This window comes from Notolepis coatsorum (genome assembly GCF_963971535.1).
Source record: "Notolepis coatsorum genome assembly, chromosome: 6".
In the NCBI taxonomy this organism is placed as follows: domain Eukaryota; kingdom Metazoa; phylum Chordata; class Actinopteri; order Aulopiformes; family Paralepididae; genus Notolepis; species Notolepis coatsorum.
In genome coordinates, this window is record NC_140170.1 from 148,481,216 (window position 1) to 148,502,309 (window position 21,094).

The 21,094-nt window shown below is 42.4% G+C and overlaps 1 protein-coding gene across 4 annotated transcripts in view; it reads left to right on the forward strand.

The window, feature by feature from the left end:
- chl1b (cell adhesion molecule L1-like b) overlaps positions 1-21,094 on the forward strand; it is a 154,981-nt gene that overhangs the window by 78,372 nt on the left and 55,515 nt on the right. For 2 of the 4 annotated variants that reach the window (XM_084316863.1, XM_084316865.1), the window contains exons 2-9: positions 10,042-10,220; positions 12,640-12,748; positions 13,066-13,256; positions 13,820-13,942; positions 15,195-15,365; positions 15,895-15,927; positions 16,207-16,321; positions 18,884-19,065. In XM_084316863.1, the coding sequence (XP_084172989.1) occupies positions 10,088-10,220; positions 12,640-12,748; positions 13,066-13,256; positions 13,820-13,942; positions 15,195-15,365; positions 15,895-15,927; positions 16,207-16,321; positions 18,884-19,065 (1,057 nt within the window). In that variant the 5' untranslated portion in view covers positions 10,042-10,087. Of the gene's footprint in view, positions 1-10,014; positions 10,221-12,639; positions 12,749-13,065; positions 13,257-13,819; positions 13,943-14,008; positions 14,033-15,194; positions 15,366-15,894; positions 15,928-16,206; positions 16,322-18,883; positions 19,066-21,094 lie in introns of those variants that run through there. The other 2 variants (XM_084316864.1, XM_084316866.1) reach the window with 2 other exon arrangements.

Consider the following 21,094-nt stretch of genomic DNA (forward strand, 5'->3'; position numbering starts at 1 on the left):
TGTGCGCCGCCCGCGGCTTGACTCGGTTCAGCGTTCACCCTGATGTAAAGTAGCGATTTTTATTGTTTTGTCATGAAAACCCAATTACATAATCCAACATATGTGTAAAGAAACAACATATTCCAGTTAACGGTATATTTTTTAATGATTCATTACGGTATAAATTAGGTTAACTGGAGCTGTGGAGGCTCCTTGCTGAAGAGCCAGCGGGGCGACGCGGTTGTTTTTTCCCCGGCTTCCATGTGCCGCCCGCGGCTTGACTCGGTTCAGCTCCAGCAGCAGCAGCGGCCGTTCCTCCGTTGTAGGAAGCCCTTCAATGACAAGCGCTCTCATATTTTGCGAATGCATAAACTATATCTTAAATTATGGCTATGTGTCTAATATGGCTGTCGCTTATCAATGACTTCGCGACAGCCATATTAGACACATAGCCATAATTTAAGATATAGTTTATGCATTCGCAAATATGAGAGCTCTGTCATTGAAGTGGGTGGTGGCAGCTTACTAACAGTAGCGATTTTTATTGTTTTGTCATGACCAAACATAATCCCAACATAGATAGGAGGTGTACTGTATGTCAAATGTCGGTCATGTGGTGGAAGAGTTTAGCACAGTCGCACAACAGAACACCAGTGTTTCTAGTAGATATGTTTATACATATATATATACATACATATATGCGCATGCGCAGCCACTCTGCCGCGACTGCCGCGTCTCTCTTGTCTCTCTTGTCTCTCTTGCCGCAAGGCCGCGTGCTAGTGGATTGATTGATTGGCCGTGTGGCCAATCAGAGAAACGCTGAACGAAAAGCTGAACACAAGTTGGTTGCCTTTAATATTCACGCGTCCAGAGCTGGCTTTCATATCTTGCTCAGACAAAAACAGCATTCAACACGCACAGACGCAGAGGAGCAGCTCCTTAGAGGAAGTGAGAAATCTCTTCCCACCTCGAAAGAACCATAAACAGACTTGAACAAAAGACCTTCATTTCACTTGTTTAAATAAAGCATATCACAGGTAAACCATTGGAATATATGACCTACTTTTGTGTCATTTGTTTTGAGTGCACTGTCTGTTGCCAAGTCCTGGGGCAATCATTATTGTCTTACCGTAGGAGTTGGCAAACGTGCATGGATATGGAGCCAAGTTACAGCCAAGAGGATGTCGCAGTCTAGACTGTTGTTCCTTCCGTGTTTAGCCTGCAGGTGGCGACCATTCTACCTTAGCAGGTATCACAAGTGTACTGTCCCTGGTATCCTTGTGTCTTAGCAGTCATAACATTTATAATATCACTGGTATCCTTCGGTGTTAGCAGTCATATACTTATAATCACTGGTATCCTCCTGTCTTAGCAGTCATATACATTTATAATATCACTGGTATCCTTCCGTCTTAGCAGTCATACTGTATACGTTTTTATAGTATCACTGGTATCCTCCTGTCTTAGCAGTCATTTAAGTTTATATATTATCACGATTCACTGGTATTCTTCTGTCCTAGCAGTCATATACTTATAATCACTGGTATCCTCCTGTCTTAGCAGTCACATACTGTACATTTATAATATCACTGGTATCCTTCTGTCTTAGCAGTCATAACATTTATAATATCACTGGTATCCTTCGGCCTTAGCAGTCATATACTTATAATCACTGGTATCCTTCCGTCTTAGCAGTCATACTGTATACGTTTTTATAGTATCACTGGTATCCTCCTGTCTTAGCAGTCATTTAAGTTTATATAGTATCACTGGTGTCCTTCCGTCTTAGCAGTCATACTGTATACGTTTTTATAGTATCACTGGTATCCTCCTGTCTTAGCAGTCATATACATTTATAATATCACTGGTATCCTTCCGTCTTGGCAGTCATACTGTATACGTTTTTATAGTATCACTGGTATCCTCCTGTCTTAGCAGTCATTTAAGTTTATATAGTATCACTGGTATTCTTCTGTCCTAGCAGTCATATACGTTTATATACTGTAGTATCACTGGTATCCTTCCGTCTTAGACTCTTAGCAGTCATATACGTTTTTATACTGTAGTATCACTGGTATCCTTCCGTCTTAGCAGTCATATACGTTTATATACTGTAGTATCACTGGTATCCTTCCGTCTTAGCAGTCATATATGTTTATATACTGTAGTATCACTGGTATCCTTCCGTCTTAGCAGTCGTATATGTTTATATACTGTAGCATCACTGGTATCCTTCCCACCTTGTCTGGAACCACAAGTACATGTTTCTAACCTGTAGCACTTTGAGATGCCAAAGTGCAATATAAATACAAAGTATTACTATTATTATTATTATTATTATTATTATTATTATTATTATTATTATTATTATTATTATTATTATTATTATTATTATTATTATTATTATTATTATTATTATTATTATTATTATTATTATTATTATTATTATTATTATTATTTTATTATTATTATTATTATTATTATTATTATTATTATTATTATTATTATTATTATTATTATTATTATTATTATTATTATTATTATTATTATTCAAGGAACCTTCTCTCATGTGTCTACTCTGTCTACCTCTCAGCCATCCAACTGTCTCAGTAAAAGAAAATGAAAATAGTAATACCGCTCACTCTAATTAAAAAAAATAAAATAAATGGTTGTTTAGTGTCACCTAGCATCCATGGCACTCTCTCCTGGTCATGAAAGGTCATGTGGAGGTCAGAGAGGTCATTCTTCATCACTCTCTCCTGGTCATGAAAGGTCATGTGGGTTCAGGGAGGTCATTCTTCATCTCACCACATTGAACACAGGGTCAAGCACCTGCATTTCATCAGAGAAACCACTCTTCATCCGTCTAGATCTACAACTCTGCCTTGTTCCTCTACAGTCTCTTCTCTCTCCTCGCTCTCATTCCTCTATACATATGTCCTCTGTACATATATACCAGTCCACCCTCTTTTCTCTCTCTCTCTCTCTCTCTCTCTCTCTCTCTCTCTCTCTCTCTCTCTCTCTCTCTCTCTCTCTCTCTCTCTATCTCTCTCTCTCTCTCTCTCTCTCTCTCTCTCTCTCTCTCTCTCTCTCTCTCTCTATCTCTCTCTCTCTCTCTCTCTCTCCACCCTCCTCACCCTATCATCCTAGTCCCTCATACCCCAGGCTCATTCCACTACACCCTAGTCCCTCACATCATTCCTCCACCCCCACACCCTCTTCTCTCTCTTTCCCCCCATCATTCCTTCCATTCCTCTATACATCCCGGTCCACACCGTTGCTCCACACCTCCACCCTTTTCTCTCTCCTCCTCCATCCTCCTCCCTCGTTCCTCTGCTCTGCTCCGGCCCCTATAGTCCCCTGTCTCCTCCACCTGCCAAAGCTACAGACTCCTGCAATATTAACACTGTGATAATATAACCGTTATGCGCACTGAAGTGGGGTGAAATTGAGGCAAATCTCAATTAGACAAGGTTATTATTTAATATTTGCTCCGACTTCCTAATCTCATTACCCGCCTTTTTCTTTCTGTTTTGCAGCCCATTGCTGGGAGTTTTAATAATACATGAGCTGCAGTCACAGGTCTGCTGTGGAGAGCGCGGTGATGGTGGTTGTGGTTGATTTCAGAGGAAATACTATCAATTCCAAATTCTGGAAAAAAGCAAATGCCTTTTCTTTAGTAGGTTAGGATACGATTTCCAAACAGAAGAACTTGCTTAGAAATTATAAATTTTTTGTATTTTCTTTGTCAGAATTTTGTATCTACAGTATTCATTTTGATCATGAACATAGCTTTTTTACAAATAAATAAATAACACACACATACATAATAAAAAAAACACCAGTTCTGATATTCACAGAAAGTCGGGCAGTCAACAAATTGAGAATAATTTGTGAACAAAATGAGGAATGAATTGAGCAACAGAACAACAGAGAACAGAACAAAACGGAGAAAGAAAAAACAGTCCCTTGCAACCAACTTCCTCTTGTTATTCAGCACTGCCATTGTTCTAATTGTTCTTAGTGTGATGGAATGGGAAGTGTGAACCCATTATCAGGAGCGAGAGGAGTTTGGAGCTGCCATCTTCCAGTGTCAGCTCTTTTAGCGAAGCCAATATTTTAATCCTGCCTGACAAGACCAGGATCTGCTTACTGTAATCCCATTACAGGCGTGCCCATTAAACTACAGTAGGCTCACACTTCCCTGTCTGTTGTACAGACTAGCTTAGTGTGTGAACGAGGCAGACGGCGCCAGTTTCAGGCCCTACTGCAGGCATTTTCAATGGCAGCTCCGGTGTACCTTAGGGTGCATCTTTGACACGTCTTTAATGCTTTTAATATAACCACAAACACACAACCCTTTCTGAAGAAATTAGCCGTTCCTCTGCAATGGCATAATATGTGATCTATTTGTAAACGGTAGAAGTGGTGGGGGTGAGGTGTTCAGGTGAGGTGTAGGGGTGAGGTGTACGGGTGAGGTGTAGGGGTGATGTGTAGGGGTATGGTATTAGGGTGAGGTGTTAGGGTGAGGTGTAAGGGTGATGTGTAGGGGTGAGGTATTAGGGTGAGGTGTTAGGGTGAGATGTAGGGGTGAGGTGTAGGGGTGAGGTATTAGGGTGAGATTTAGGGGTGAGGTGCAGGGGTGAGGGGTAGGGTGAGGTGTTAGGGTGATGTGTAGGGGTTAGGGTGAGGTGTTAGGGGGAGGTGTTAGGGTGAGGTGTTAGGGGGAGGTGTTAGGGTGAGGTATATGGGTGAGGTGTAGAGGTAAGATGTGTTAGGGTGATGTGTAGGGGTGAGGTGTTAGGGTGAGGTGTTATGGTGAGGTGTATAGGGTTGAGGTGTTAGGGTGAGATGTAGTGGTGAGGTGTTAGGGTGATGTGTTAGGGTGATGTGTAGGGGTGAGATGTTAGGGTGAGGTGTTAGGGTGAGGTGTAGGGGTGAGGTGTTAGGGTGATGTGTAGGGGTGAGGTGTTAGGGTGATGTGTAGGGGTGAGGTGTTAGGGTGATGTGTAGGGGTGAGGTGTAGGGGTGAGGTGTTAGGGTGAGGTGCAGGGGTGATGTGTTGGGAGGTCATGGTCAGTTCTGTGATGCCAGACCACAAGGCTACAATACAAAAAAATAGCAACAGAGTGTCTGCAGAGAAAATAAGTGCCAGAAATATCAAAACAAGAGTTGGTCTCCTGGAGGTGCTGTTGTAACGAGAGAACTCTTCCTCAGACGAGGGAACTCCTCCTCCTCCTCAGAAGAAGAAGAACATCTGTTGGGTTCAGCAGGGTAGAGCTTACAAGGGAAGAGCTACACACTCTCTCAACCTACATGAGACATTGATTTGGCAGTCGAAGAGTTCGGCAGGTGAAGTAAATGGCCACGTTTGAGAGAGTGCTCTATATACCATACTGTACGTACGTCGACCAGCAGGTTTTAAGGAAGGATCCAGACCCCCCCCCCCCCCCCCACAGAGCTTCTGTCGAAGGTCAGGGTTCGCATCGGCCTTTCCTCAGTGAGCAGCTTTTAACCTTGTGCCAGCTCCATCATTCACAGGCTGGGGTGATTGCTGCTGAAGGGGGTCTGGTCTGGATTAAGAACAGGCGGAGGTCTTAAAGCAGGTTATAGCTCGAGAGGCCCCTCTCCTAGTCTATACTAATCATTATTATTATTATTACTGCACCTTATAGTTCCAGTTAGGGGGTGGGAAATTATATACCGGTATATTTGTGTATATTAACAAATGGTTCCCAAATCCATGTGTGATGTCATCAGGAATAAAGTTGCTCCCAGTGAATGCGAACTTGTATGAATGTGAAACTACAGAATGATTTTGTGAAACTACAGAATGATTTGATTTTGTGGACCTACAGAATGATTTTGTGGACCTACAGAATGATTTTGTGAAACTACAGAATGATTTTGTGGACCTACAGAAAATGTACCCTCTTCCCTATAATGTCCCCTTGGGTGTTCTGTTCTCCCTGTCACATCTCTCCCCAATGTGCTCGATGGAGCAGGCCAGACTTCTCTACCTGATGACATCACACGTATGAGTCTTCACTGGGTGGATTTCAGAGAGCCTTGCTCATCTTCACAAATATTTATTGTACTTTCCTAAGCAATAGGAATCATTTCTATATGAATTCTTCTTCGAGTCACTTGCTAGAGGCACTCGTTAAAAATATCTTAGTCATTCCAAAAGGCAGCACTTGTGCAAAGACATGATTCCCCCCTAGAGTCGAAAGAGAAAGTTAACCAATGGCTTTTGAGTATTGTGATGTTAGCTGTGTAGCCTGTGTGCTGCACAATATGAATATTCTATAATAATTGCACCGCTGAGAACCATGGCAAGAAACAGGGCGTTCCCATATACCTCCTGTACTATTAAAATATGTTTAGACAGTACTACGAGGAAAAACAAATAAACCAAGATGTATACGTACATTATATTGTTACCATCCAACAATTTATGATATAGTAACCAAGATGGTGGTGCGGTTGACATGCAAGCATCTAATAATTAGCGGTAATATACAGTCACATACACAGACGTCGAAGGCAACCATGCAAGGTGCCAACCTGCTTGTTTGGGATTCAGTGCCTTGTTCAAAGATCGAACCGGAAACCTTTCGGATTACCAGACGACCGCTCTCTACCTCCGGAGCCACCGCCGCCACCGCCTGTGGCTCCCATGTATAAATCACGCCGGCTCTCAGCAGTCAAGCCCGGATCGAACCCTCCCTCGACCAGATGGCCAGGTTGGATTGCACAAAATGCTCATTGAGGAGGGAGAGCAAATTAAATCAGATGGCAAGCGATCAAGCACAGTTTGAACAAAGCTTAATCTATCTAAGTGGTGTTAGGTTGATAAAGGCTCTTGGCTCGACACAATTGGGTAACGAGAACACATTGTGTTAAAGTCCCCCCATCTTAAACTGGCCTAGCGTGCCAACTAAGCCCAAGCCAATTAGCACAGGGTCCTTTTACCTTTTTGATTTAATCTGTCTCCAGCCACATAAATCACAATGGTTGTGTAGATGACAGAAATTGTACCCTAACGAAACAAAGCCTCAGGCATTCCTCCTTGATTCATGGATCATAACGTTGCCACGTCAATGTCAATTCTGAACTGGATATAAAGTCAATAGGCCTGTATTATGATTTAAGAGGGGTGGGTGTATTGCAGACTTCAAATCCATTGCCTTGATGGTGAGGTTGTGGCAGGATGTGGGGGTGGGGTCACCAGTTGGGTCAAACTAGCCACGATTGAGTCACAAAAGACCCCCAGACAGAGTTAATACCATTAACGTGGTGGAGCCATGGAGGAAAAGTTCAGGGTGCACATCTATCTGAAGCCAGGCCTGCACAGGAATGAATGAAATTGACTCTTTCGCTCTCTGGTCAATTATTCAATTACTTCTCATGAACTGGCGTTTGACCCCAGTACTTCCTATTGACTTTGTAAGCCGAGCATGAACGATTAGAAAAGTGGAAGATTGGAGTCCGTTTGATTAGAAGGACCCCAGTAGATCGCTGGTTCCCGGCTCGATATGTTGCGCTTTGCTAGTTTATATCACAGCCGGGTGAATTAACATAGACTGAAATTAACTTTAGATTTCCTGGGCGACAGTATGTCATGTAATTTAATTGTACTTACTCAGACCTTACTTTCAACAACTTCGGGGTAAGTGTTTGATAAATAAGTGGCCCGCATTTTATGTTTAGGTGATATAAAAAGGCTTCTGAGTAAGTCAAATTAAATGACATGACGTCGCGTTGCCCAGGAGATTAAAAGTTTATTTCAATGCTGTAATTTAAGCTAGTGAAGCGTATAGCCCTACATATACTGTAGAGCCAGGAAACAACAGCCTAGTAGAGAGCCAGCTGTTGTCCTAAAGCTGCCAGGCTGTGGGGGCATAGTTAGCCTTGTTTACAGCTGTTGAAATTAAGATGTTATACAGTACAAATTCCTTTTTGGGGGGGATTAAATCGAAAAGCCCCACAGAATGGGGAGAACCCCCCCCCCCCCCCCCACACACAAGTTTCAACCGTAATTACTGAATTTATCCTTGTGTTAAGTTAAGTGTTCGATTATTGCCATTTTCAGTGCACAAACCCCCAGACTCCCTATGTATCATTACCTCTTTGCAATTTAACTCTTTATCTCTCTCTCTCTCTTGCTATTTTACCATTATTTTCTCTTTTTCCTGCGATTGTGGTGTATATGTACGCTAGTCTGAGTATATCTAATTAGACACCACAGTGACCTAACGAGCTGGGTCACAGCCAATATGAGGAAACTAATGAACCTCTTACCCCGTCCTCTAGAGAGTCTACAGCTGAGCACTGTGGGGAATGATGGTGCAGAGGTGAAGATTCCTGCACAACTCCCTTTCCCTCCATTTTCTTCCTCACTGTAAAAAAAGATAAAATAATAATAATAATTCAAATATACATTATATATATATAGTTTAGGTGCCAATCTTCTTTATCCCAACTATTTCTGATTAGCTCATTCGTATTTGGTTGATTCAACAACAACAAAAAAGCCAACTCAGCGAGGTTACTTGGGGAAAAAATTGTCCAATCTATGACTTTTTACAGTGCAGCTTTGCCATCCAACTCTGCACTCAACCTCGTGTGTTATAGGGGTGGGAATCACCAGTTTCATCATGATACGATACGATATCGATTCTTTGGACAACGATACGATATTTGCCGATATCACAAAGTCTCTCACGATACAATACGATTAGATTAGATTCAGGTGCCTGCAATCGATACGAGATGATATCATATGCCCATTTAACACAATCAGTAACATTTAAAAAAAGGTAACGAAAATATCATTTGACATTTGTATTTTTGAGCTCTTCCAGACATTTAAAGGAAAATCAATCTATTGTTTTTAATACAAATAGACCTCCTGTTCACTGTAAAGTGCCACGTTTTGATATATTGAGCTTTAAACTTTAAGCTCCATTTTTTGGAACTCAAAACTCAACCTAAAACCCCTCCCTACCTCCCTCTCCCAAACCGTTCCTACAACAATTTGTTGATGTTGCATGATCATGTGTATACTGTAGGCCTACATTTATTATGTATTATATTGTTTATGTTTAAATAACATTTAAACATCAAACTCCTCTGACCTCATCTGGTCTTTCCAAAGACACGCGCACACACACAGAAAGGGGGAAAGCTATGCTGTAACGTCTACACACACGGAGCTACTGCTGTTGTTCTTGGGCGGATATGAGACTCGCCACAGGATTTTCAAAATAAGAGTATCGATATGAATCGATCTTATTACATTGCATCGATCCGATTCGATCGTTGATAATTACATCGATGTATCGATCTGGATCGATGTATCGTCCCACCCCTAGTGTGTTATGCCTCAAACTCCACCTGGCAGCCATATTTGCTGCCATAATAGATGCATAGGGCTGCGTCATTAGACTCTTTGAGTTTTCCGAGCCACGTACTAGACACAAAACGGCAACAGAAGCACAAAGACAAAATCTGTTGAACTGTATCTTAACAATGAAAATATCATCTCCGGCGTGGTACAGTACTGTATGAATGTATAATTATTCCTCCCTGTTCACTTGAATTTGGAACATCTGCGGTGCATGAATACATATCCACAGGCAGCCTGGTGTATTCATATTATATCCATTCTTGTTATCTTGTGCGTTAAAAATACACTTTCTGCTACACACACCAACAGATATGAAACTAGAAAACAATCTGCATCCCCAGGGAAGGGTATGACATAAGCCTTTAATATGTATATAGTTTTCTTTTTGTTTGTCACAGTAACATTTGAAGTAGCACAGGATGGGGTCCGTGCTGAAGTGACTGACTGCTGTGCTGGAGATGTGTAGTTATGCCTGGCTGAGTGGAGAGGAGCCCGGCTCTCTGCCACGGGGGGGGGGGGGGGGGGGGGTGTTTTGTGTGTGGGGTTCGCCTCGCTGTCTGCCACCGTATGCCGCGTGGGTGGACTCACTGGGCTTCTTTTTGCCTGTCTGTATACGTTCTCAGGTCCCGTGTCTCTCCTGTGTGCCATAGAAATGAACTGAGGAGCTGGAAGAGAGCAGCACTTGTTACTTCCCTCATGAACTCCGAGATTGACGTCCAGCGTGGAGCCATGCGACTGCGGAGGAGCCACGGATTAGCTGCCCTGTTGGGTGTGGCCACCTGCCTCAGTGCCTTCCGCCTCACTACTGCCATAGATATCCCACTGGAAGGTAAGACTTCTACTTGGGATTTGGAGTGAACAACACGCGGTTTATGTATTTATGAATTCATTCATAAAGTACTGTAGAGTACTATTTTCCAATCGCTGCAGAGGTTAAAGCCCCAAACCTGGAATTTGTTTGACCATACAATGTTCTTAGAGTTTGATTTGTACTAGAAGATGTGCTTCTAGTAACTTCTCCATCCACTAAACTGAATCTATAGTTACTAATAGAGTATAAGGCCAAAACTGAATATTGTTTTACATGCTTGATAGTGAATTGTAATTGGAAGCTGAACTCGTCTTGGCTCTGAGAATGTGAAGTGAGAAGATAATGAAGGATGGCCGCCGCTCACCTGGCTGCATCTCGACTGCGGTGCTGCTGGGACTGGGAGAATCAATACAAACTGAAGGAAGCTTAGATCCATGCAGTGTTTGGGTCTTTCAGACCTTCGCTAGAGTACACATGTATTCTCTGATGCTCAGATGAAGGGCTGAAAGCTCAAAATAAAGACACTGCATAATAAGATTAAAAATAAATAAATAAATACAAATCAAGATTGTGAATGTAAAGTAAACCGTTGTTTTCCACCTGGCTGGTTTAAATAACAAAGAGAGAAGATCAGCATGAGAGTCCGCACATGCAGGGGACCCTGAATTTACATGAATTTACCCTGAATTTACCCCCAATTGATACGATTTTGTCCAATGTCCATCTGAGAAGATATTTGATGTTGGATATGATCGGTCTGTCTGTCTGTCTGTCTGTCTGTCTGTCTGTCTGTCTGTCTGTCTGTCTGTCTGTCTGTCTGTCTGTCTGTCTGTCTGTCTGTCTGTCTGTCTGTCTGTCTGTCTGTCTGTCTGTCTGTCTGTCTGTCTGTCTGTCTGTAGTAGGCAACAGAGATTTAAACCTATGATCAGAATAGTCACTCTTTTACATTATTCTGTACTAACTACATATTGGTGAAGAATATTCCCCATTTTGCTGCAGACACCCTGGCATCCTTGCAAGGACCTTTGTGAGGTGCCCAGACTAGCTGTTTTTGAGACCCACCCCCAACGCTCTTGACGTTCCGCCTGACCACAGAGATCGGTTTATCGCTGTCAAAGACATAGACATGATACAAATTTTCTGGCGTTTTCCTTGTTTGAATCAGGTTTCGTGTTACCTCTCGCTGCTGCCACTGTGTGTACAGTATAATATCCACCGTTTCCTTGGAAACACGTGGCAAGTGTTTCTCTCTCTAAAATTATTCAGAAATATTTCTTAACGGCCTGGTAAAGAGTTCAAACAGTTTTCTTCTATTCCCCCCCCCCCCCCCCTTTTTTTTACAACACATACACAGCGCATCCTGGTTGATACTGGGAAACTGTTTTTAAATAAAATTTACAATGCTCTATTTTGCAATCAACATACGCGTTATCATTCTTTTTTTTTTCGGTTTTAAGCGGATAGTTGCTTACGTCAGAAGGGGATTATTTTTAAACTACTGTCTGTGTTTTTGTTTGTTTCCCTCCGCTGCCATGGATTATCTAGTTTTAGGTCATATGAACAGTAAGTTTCGCCCCGGCCGTGCTCTAGAAGACTATTAGTGATGAACTCTCCTCTCCTTTAATCCCTCTGCTCGTGTGTGTGTTCCACCACAGCGTCACATGCCAGGGCTTCATCTCTCATACCATATCTCTCATGACGCCATGCAACCTGATTATCTGTACTTCTAGGATACATGACACACTGGTCATACTTGTCACACTCATAGATAGTAGAGCAGTGGTTCTCAACCTGTTTGATGATACAAGAGTATAAATTCCAAGGCACACCTGAACATTTTGCGTATAAATGTGATGAAACGAGTACTAGAGACTGTAGAGAAACGTGAACAGCTGCAAAAAAAATTATTATTATAGGCTGACTTCATTCTTTTTTTTACACTGCTTCTCTCTACCTAGCAAAAATCTCAAGACAGAACTGACTTACAAAACACACACACCAGTTCGCCCTCACACGCCAGGGTTGGGAGCTAGAATCTCAAGACACACCCGAACTGACTTCCAAGACACACACACCAGTTCGCTCCACACGCCGGGTTGAGAACCATTGTGCCGGAGAGACCATTCCTAACACATCTCACTTCATACAGAGATGGATAACCCAATAGCACATGTGTTAAGAGACGTGCGTTTGGCCTATGGCGTGTTTCTCTCTTAACACTACTGTCCCTGTGTGTGTGTGTGTGTGTGTGTGTGTGTGTGTGTGTGTGTGTGTGTGTGTGTGTGTGTGTGTGTGTGTGTGTGTGTGTGTGTGTGTGTGTGTGTGTGTGTGTGTGTGTGTGTGTGTGTGTGTGTGTGTGTGTGTGTGTGTGTGTGTGTGTGTGTGTGTGTGTGTGTGTGTGTGTGTGTGTGTGTGTGTGTGTCTGTGTGTTGCCCAGTCGCGCAGCTGCCCACCATCACAGCCCAGTCCCCAGGCTCTCTCGTCGCCTTCCCCTTCGACGAGAGCTTCCCCATGACGTGTGAAGCCAAAGGGAATCCCAAGCCACAGTGAGTACTACTGAGCACCGCGTGTATCTCCCGATCTCCGGCAGATGGGAGAAGGAGGGGAGCCCTCGGGAGCTTGTTAGCCGCCAAAAACATACCACCACCAACACTACTACTACTCTTGCTGCTACCAGTTTGGCACGAACACTCTGCTGTTTTGTGTGTTCCGTGTTGTGTTTACGTTTGTGTTTATCTCTTTATTTTTTGGGGGCTTTGACAAACTGAACATACTGCCTTCTTGGCTGAATTCACAAGCACGTTCCCACGGTTGACTTTTCAGTATCGCCCCTTGACGAGCTCTTAACCGTCGCTTTGTGTAGGTTCCGGTGGACAAAGGACGGAGTGGAATTCGACCCCTTCCTAGACCCCCGGCTGACGAGAGAGGAGGATTCTGGGACGTTTCTGATACCGAACAGTGGGAATCTCACGGAGTACCAGGGAACCTACCGCTGCTATGTCTCCAATGACCTGGGGACGGCCATATCGGAGGAGATACAGTTCGTTGTGCCCCGTGAGTAACACACAACCACTCGGTCTGCGCAGTGATTCAGGGCCCAGGATCCTGTGCATTGTGAGTTGTTCATTGTATTGGCCGTGGCAGAAAGTCATTAAGCCCTGCCGAGCGTGCGTTCCACCCCCGTTCATCTCTCGTCTCTCTCCCGCCCCTACAGAGCAGAGGGGGTGAAAGCGTTGAGTGTGATCTAGCCTCTCCATCATTTCCCTTGGTGCATTTTTTCATTTTTGTTTCAAAGCATAGTACATAAATCCGCAAAAGAAAATCCACTCTGAGGGGAACTGTGACAACGGTTTGGCAGTGATTCAACCACTCAGCAATGCTGACAAGCCAGGCACCAGTAGTGATGACGTCTGTTTCTTCCTTGTGAGCCAATATCTGGAAAAGATGTGCCATAGAATTCAATTCACTGAATAGTACAGGGGAACCACAAACGGTTACTCACACCACATGCAAAAGACAAGAATGATATGACTGCCATCTTCTGGCAAAGATGAGAACTACACATCACTCGATGGCTCCACTCATGTACTGTGATTTGTTTACTTTTCCTATTTCAGACGTTCCGAAGTTTCCTAAAGAGAAGTTTGATCCCTTGGAGGTTGAGGAGGGCCAGCCTTTCATCCTGCAGTGCAACCCACCTAAAGGCATCCCACCTCTCCAGATATACTGGATGACCATCAGTAAGTTAGATTTCCCACCTCTCCAGATATACTGGATGACCATCAGTAAGTTAGATTTTCCACCTCTCCAGATATACTGGATGACCATCAGGGGCGGATTTAGGATTGTAGCAGATCCGGGGCTTAGCCCAGATAGGTGACATTTTTTTACTTCGACACTACAACCTTTAACTTATACCACCACCTTAAAGCGGACAAAAGGCACTAGAGAACACTTACATTCACACCCTTTAATTAATGAAGTAAACAATAATAATAATGAATAATAATAATACACTGTATTTGTATAGCACCTTTCATACAAGAATTGCAGCTCAAAGTGCTTCACAGCAGTAAAAAAAGACAGGCATAAAATGAGCACAACATTGGCAGATCAAGAGCAATGCATTAAGTGCAGACATAAAGCATAAAATAGATAGCAGCAAAATAGACAAAGTCAAGGTAAGACATAGAACATTAAATCACGCCTAACGCCTTGCGGCCGCTATTGCACTCCATTTGAAACGATGTGGCTTGGTGTCTGGGCCGAGCTGCGGCCTGCGGGCGGGGTCTAACTACTCGTTCAAGCCAAACTCTTATAACGCATGCATCGACGAGGGTCGGGTTCATGTTCAATGCTGGATTACGTTTGCACCTTGATCGACATCAGCACTTGGAATGGCGATCAGATAATTGGAATATTCTTTTCGGGACAGATCCTGGTCAAGGTAAGGACTATATGGTATCAATATTGCGTTGATCCAAAAATTCCTTCATGCTGATCGGGGCGTGTGTGTGTGTCTGGCGTGTTCCGTTGGTTGCGATCAAAGCACGGAGGGGCGCCCCCCCCCCCCCCCCCCCTTCATGCATCCATGATGAAACATAATACCGATAATCTAAATTTGATTTGAGAACAGTAGCTAGTCCAGGGAAGAAACGATAACGCGTTTACTAGAATACACGTTGCCGGCCATTACGAAGCATTTTGGAAATGACACCAGACCACCCTGAAACTACACTCATATTCACGACGGTATAAAACGGAAATGTATGGATGGAAAAATTATCTGTTTTTTGCATCTTGACCGGAAAAAACTCAATGACAATCGACTATATTATTAGATCCATAGCTATAATATATAATATAGCTTTAGGCCTGCAAACACAGCCACGTATCCCCATGTTAAAAGGCGCTGGCCTTTCAACAGTAACCGTAAACAGCGCCATCTGGCGCTGAAAGTGTTTCACCGTTTCACTGTTTCTGTCCCCTCAGGTCTCCAGCACATAGAGCAGGACGAGCGCGTGTCCATGGGACTGGATGGGGACCTGTACTTCTCTAACGCCGTGGACAAGGACAGCAGGAGGGACTACTGCTGCTTTGCCGCCTTCCCCCGCATACGCACCATCGTCCAGAAGACCGCCATGTCCGTCATTGTCAAGACCAGTGAGTCAGCTAGAAGTCAACAGTTTACATTTGATTTTATTTCTTCTTCTTTTTTAACCACGTGTCTGTTTGGGCCTTGTGGATATTCAAACCAACATTATGCTATTCCATAGAAAATCCTCAATCTAGTTATCACTTTGATAACATTGATAATGTTCTACCCATACTCGATGGAATGCCTCCATAGCCATCCAAGTTTGATTTTTTCATTGTATCATAAATCATTATAGACGCTCACATGAAGCCTTCAGTCAAAGGGCTATTCCAATGTACTTAGCTTCCATTTGTATACTCAAATCATAGTCATTCTCAAGTGGGAACACTCAAAACGTACAGTCTTTCGATAACAAGGAGTGAGTCGACATTGCGTCATTCTGAAAACTTGGAAAAAATGGAACTGGAACAGCTCTTTGTCCCCCGAACGTTTCATCTGATGTGACGTGTCACTGATTTTGTTTTGTCGACTCCGTGCTTCATGTGTCCTTGTGTTCATCTTTTTATTTTTACTCTCATCCGCCCTCCATTTCAGAAACATCAAACACTGGCACGAGTCCCAACGGTGGTGAGTTAGAAAGAACGTGTTCTATCACACATCATACCCTTGTCATCCTCTTTGTTAGATTAGATTAGATTAGATTAAAATGTATTGTCATTATACAGCACAAGTACATACAACGAAAATAAGTTTGGCATCAAGTGCAAATGTAGCAGTAAAGTGTAACAGCAATATACAATGTACAGGTTTAAACAAAATAATTTTTATACTCTCTAATGTCCATTTAATGCATAACATTATTTTGTTGAAGTCACATCCTTCTGTACAACGTTTATATTCTCCAAGCTAATGCAATCCGGCAAAGGAGACCCAGTCTACTGTCACCCATTGATGCTGGCAAGTCAGAGAAGCGGATGGTCAAAGGAGAGGAGATGATGTTGGAGTGCATTGCAGAGGGATTGTGAGTCATGATACCTTTGTTCTTTAAAACCATTGGTTCTTGGGAGGGGGGGGGGGGGGTCCTTGACGTGAAAAGGTTTGAGAATTGCTGCTTTCAATTATCCAGGATTGTTTTTAACCGTATCAATGTGGTGTATATTGACCAGTCAGACGATTACCATTTGACTTAGTTTGAATTCACTCATTTTAAACCAGATAATAACAGTCAGTGTATAAAGAGGCTCAGTCGACCAGCATGAAAACCTGGTATTTCATGTATTTGGTGGTGGGGTTACCCATTTGTTCATGTTTGGATCACTGACTGGGTTCTTTAACTTTTGCAGCCTGGAACTTCAATTGAGTGAATTCAGTCATAGACCCGCGCTCATTAAGACATATTAGTGTTTTTGTCTTTGGGGGGGACAGATCAGAAGGATAAAGAAACTCTTCTTTAGAAAATATGGTAATATCTGTGACCTCCTTCCATCTACTGTGATATATATTTTGAGCTATCTTTCTCTTAAGAGACGCACTAATACAGATACTCGTATCAGGCGAAATCGAATTATTACTATCAGAAAACTTCCCCCAAAATAAAGCCTCTTGTATACAAAAGTCTAAGTAAAGCAATTTGATTTTCTGTCTCGTCCACACACAGATGTATTCTACAGTACACATTTCTAATGTAGAAAAATCTTATCTCAAATCGTTTTAGTAAAACTAAACAAACTACCGTATATGTTTATTATTTTCGGATTTTACAAAGTGTGTCACATCCAACATTAGTGTTAGATAAACGGGTTCTCAGACAGTAATCTCTGTTTCCCGTGATGTCTGCGTTGTGTTGTTTATACCTTACTCCTCGTACTGGCTGGCAGCCTGGCACTCTCTCTCTCCCCGGTAATGCATCTGACTCAGAAGAAAACGACACACTGGAAACATGATACCTTTCCTTGATGTTGATGTTTATTCTATAAACATAGCCTCTGTACCAGATGGAAAACAGTTCTGAAAGGTCTTTGAAGGTCTATCGAATTCCTTAATTCTACCGGTCTCTCATGCTATCAGTTCGAAGATGGTTGAGGCCTAGTGGTTAGCCAAAAACCTTCCCTGTTAGCCGAAGCTAGCCATCTCGTGGCATTCCCCCTCCCCCACCCTCCGGCTATCGGAGGGTGAAAATGGATCTCTGCTGTCTCTCTCTTAACGTCCCTATGTGTCAGCTTCGCGTCCTAGTCTGACTCAACCCGGAAGAACCCCCAGCTATGGAGTGTATTTCCCTAGCAACGGCTGTTAGCCATAGCAACGTCTCTCTCTCTCTCTCTCTCTCTCTCTCTCTCTCTCTCTCTCTCTCTCTCTCTCAACTGTTACTATAGCAACAGTGGTGACACCGCTGACCCAAATCTTCCCCTATCAGCGGCCTGCTATCTCTGTGACCTTGGCTCTAGCACTCACACACCCTGCTCTGTGGCTCTCCCACCGTCTAACTTGGAAACACACACTGGCTGTCTCCTCTTTTAAGATCTATAGATCCGTCAGAGTAGATGACTGCTGTCATCTACAGATATTTCCATTATATACACATATGAAAAACAAGTCGGATCTCACATTAGGAACAAATAAACACAAGTCTACAATAAAGGCCAATAAAACAAATAACTTAAAATTAAATAAATAAATAAATCAAACAATTGCAATAAAGATATGCATCCTATATATTGTAGCTGTCGTAAAACCCTGTGCATCCCCAGGAGAACATGAAGAAATAAACACACCCATTCACCTTCTCCCGGCGTACACAATAAGCTATATTTATGTTGTGCTAACGCCACATTTCAATCTCTGTAATATATCTTAAATATATCTTATATCAATATATCTTATATATCTTCCCCATTCACAAATGTATTTATTTCTGTAAGATATTTGCTCATATGAGGTAACTTTACCAAGTTCTATGAACAAGTCTTGAAAAAAGGGCTCCTCCAGAGTCTTCCATCCTCTCTTGAGAACCTCCCTTCCAACCATGATACTAGTGAGGATCACATCCGCATCGGCACAGTGGGCCACCTGCTTAGGGTCTCCCAGTATGTATAGTCTTGGACAAAAGGGGAAATCAACCGCCAGTCACATCTAGAATACGTTCAAGGTTGCCTGGTTCAGTCATTTTAGTCCAATAACCTCAAACTATACTGTCTGTTACGGTAACGGATTGGATCAGTACTGGTCGGAATTGGCCAATACTTTAAAGTCAGCGACTCAGAATTGGTATAGGGCTCTGGAAGAGGCTGGGTAGTTAATGGTTGCTACAGACGCTGGTCGCCAGGAAGGGATTGAGAAAAAGAAGGATGGAGCTTTCTCCCACGATGGTCATGACATTTTCCTGTGGCAGCTTCTCACACGAGCCACCTGTTATTAAAAAATATCTGCCTGTCAACACACACGTGCAACCGGAGTGATCCTCTACAAATTGCCCCCGGAAACATGATGTCAGCTCCCCCAAGCCCTCATACATGGCTGCGGAAGAAGTGGCATCGTTCGCTGACGTTATGACCTCTACTTCCTGTTTACCTTGTTATTTTTTCAGTCCAACGCCGACGATCAAGTGGACGAGGATGGGTCGCAAACTTCCCGACAAAGCGCTGGTGGAGAACCATGGAAAACTGCTGACCGTGCCCAGAGTGGAGGAGGAGGACGGAGGAAAGTACATGTGCAAGGCCACGAACTTCATTGGAGAGGTCTTTCACTACTTCATTGTCACAATAGAAGGTAAGCCGTGACCCCTTACCGTGGGGTACATTTGGGTACTTGCCAATATCAAGCACTGATACTTAATAATACTGTTACAGTTCAAACAATGACTTTGAAAACATGTTTTGGTTTCATCAGATGTTCCTGACTGTTACAGATTAAATATACAACATGACAATGTTGCTGATATTTGAAGTTCATGAATATATGAATATAATAAAATGTTTAACATTACATTTTGTGTAAACAAACATGGCACTGAGTTGTAGTATTGGAGTAGTTTTACAACTACGAGCACGCGTACACAAGCACAGTATTGGACCCGATACATCGCCACTTATAATACAAGACATACATTCAGATAAAACAAAGAAAATCAGCTAAAACAATTACAGACTGAGATGCTGTGATGGCTTTGAACTATGGATAGGTTGAGAGAGTATTGATCTTTTAAAGTGTGTTGAATATTGTTACATGACAGGAGCGTCAACAGAAAAGGCAGACCTTCCAAGCTCAGAACAAGCTCAAGGAACCTTGAGCACAGTTATGTATTATGTCATGTATGTATGTATGTATGTATGTATGTATGTATGTATGTATGTATGTATGTATGTATGTATGTATGTATGTATGTATGTATGTATGTATGTATGTATGTATGTATGTATGTATGTATGTATGTATGTATGTATGTATGTATGTATGTATGTATGTATACAAAGCACAATTCTGTATTATGACATTAGAGTCAGACAATTACCATTTCAATTTAACATGAATGAATGAATGAATGAATGAATGAATGAATGAATGAATGAATTAATGAATGAATGCATGAATGCATGAATGCATGAATGAATGTGGTTCGTTAGATAAACACAGTCAGCGGAACAGACTCAGTGGAAAAGACTGCACATACCCCATAGACCAGTGTTCACTGTATACGTCAGACTCAGTGTGCGCACACAACACAGGGGCAGACAGGAACATAATCCTGGTCAGAACAACGGGGCAGACTACAATATATTCGCATTTGTTAGCCATGCTAACAATCTAAACAATCGATCCATGCCAAAGATAGATATGTAAAAGGTGAAAGACTCACATTCACAGACATGCTGATTTGGCAAAATGACATCCAGCCGTTTTCATTTGAAACAACTTTTAGTTTCTCCATAGAGCCCCGATGTACTTCTTTTAGCGCAGCAGCTCGCGCAGGTAGTGGGCAACTTAGTCACGTGACTCAGTTGGTATTGCTGATTGGCTCGAATGCGGTATGTTTGTAAACAGTGAACAGGTCTATAAGACGCATGGTTAATATGCTATTGTTTTTCTATCATCTTGCGTCTTCCCTCGGCTTGACAGGAAGCTAAAGCAACACCTCTGAAGGAGGATTCATGGGAAATGTCACTACCACTTACAATTTATTCTGTGTAGAGGCTATATATCCTCTCAAGACTGTTTACCCCCTAAGATAATAGATAATTATACCAAGCTATCAAATAGCTACATCTATTTGACAATGATATGTTAATGTTGAAGAATTCTCCACGTAGAAGCTTTCTAATTAAACGGAGCAATTGATGAAGGCTTTTAGAGAAGAAACTCTTCTCTCAGCCACTAATGACAATCTGGTTTTGATGGCCATTCTGAGAACAATATGATTCAGTGTATATTGCAGCTGTTAAAGGCCCATTCTGTGATAAAATAATAAAGGGTTTATTTACCTAATATTTTTTACATACTGTATCAATATGAGGTATATTCACATACATTCTTCATGATCTGTAGAAATTCAACTATTTGTAAATTAGAATTTACGCATTGTAAATTTAGGTCTGTTTTACTACAGTGTTTACAAACATTGCCATATAACACAACAAATTAATGTTTTTAACTCAATGAGCGCCTATGGGGTCGCTGTTTAGCGTCTGGTAAGAAGGCCATGTCTAATCTCAAGAAACTCAAGCAAACCGCGCTTCAATATATTTCCATAGAAATCATGCCATTTGTCGCTTGATTAATGAATCGTTCTGAAATAAACGCT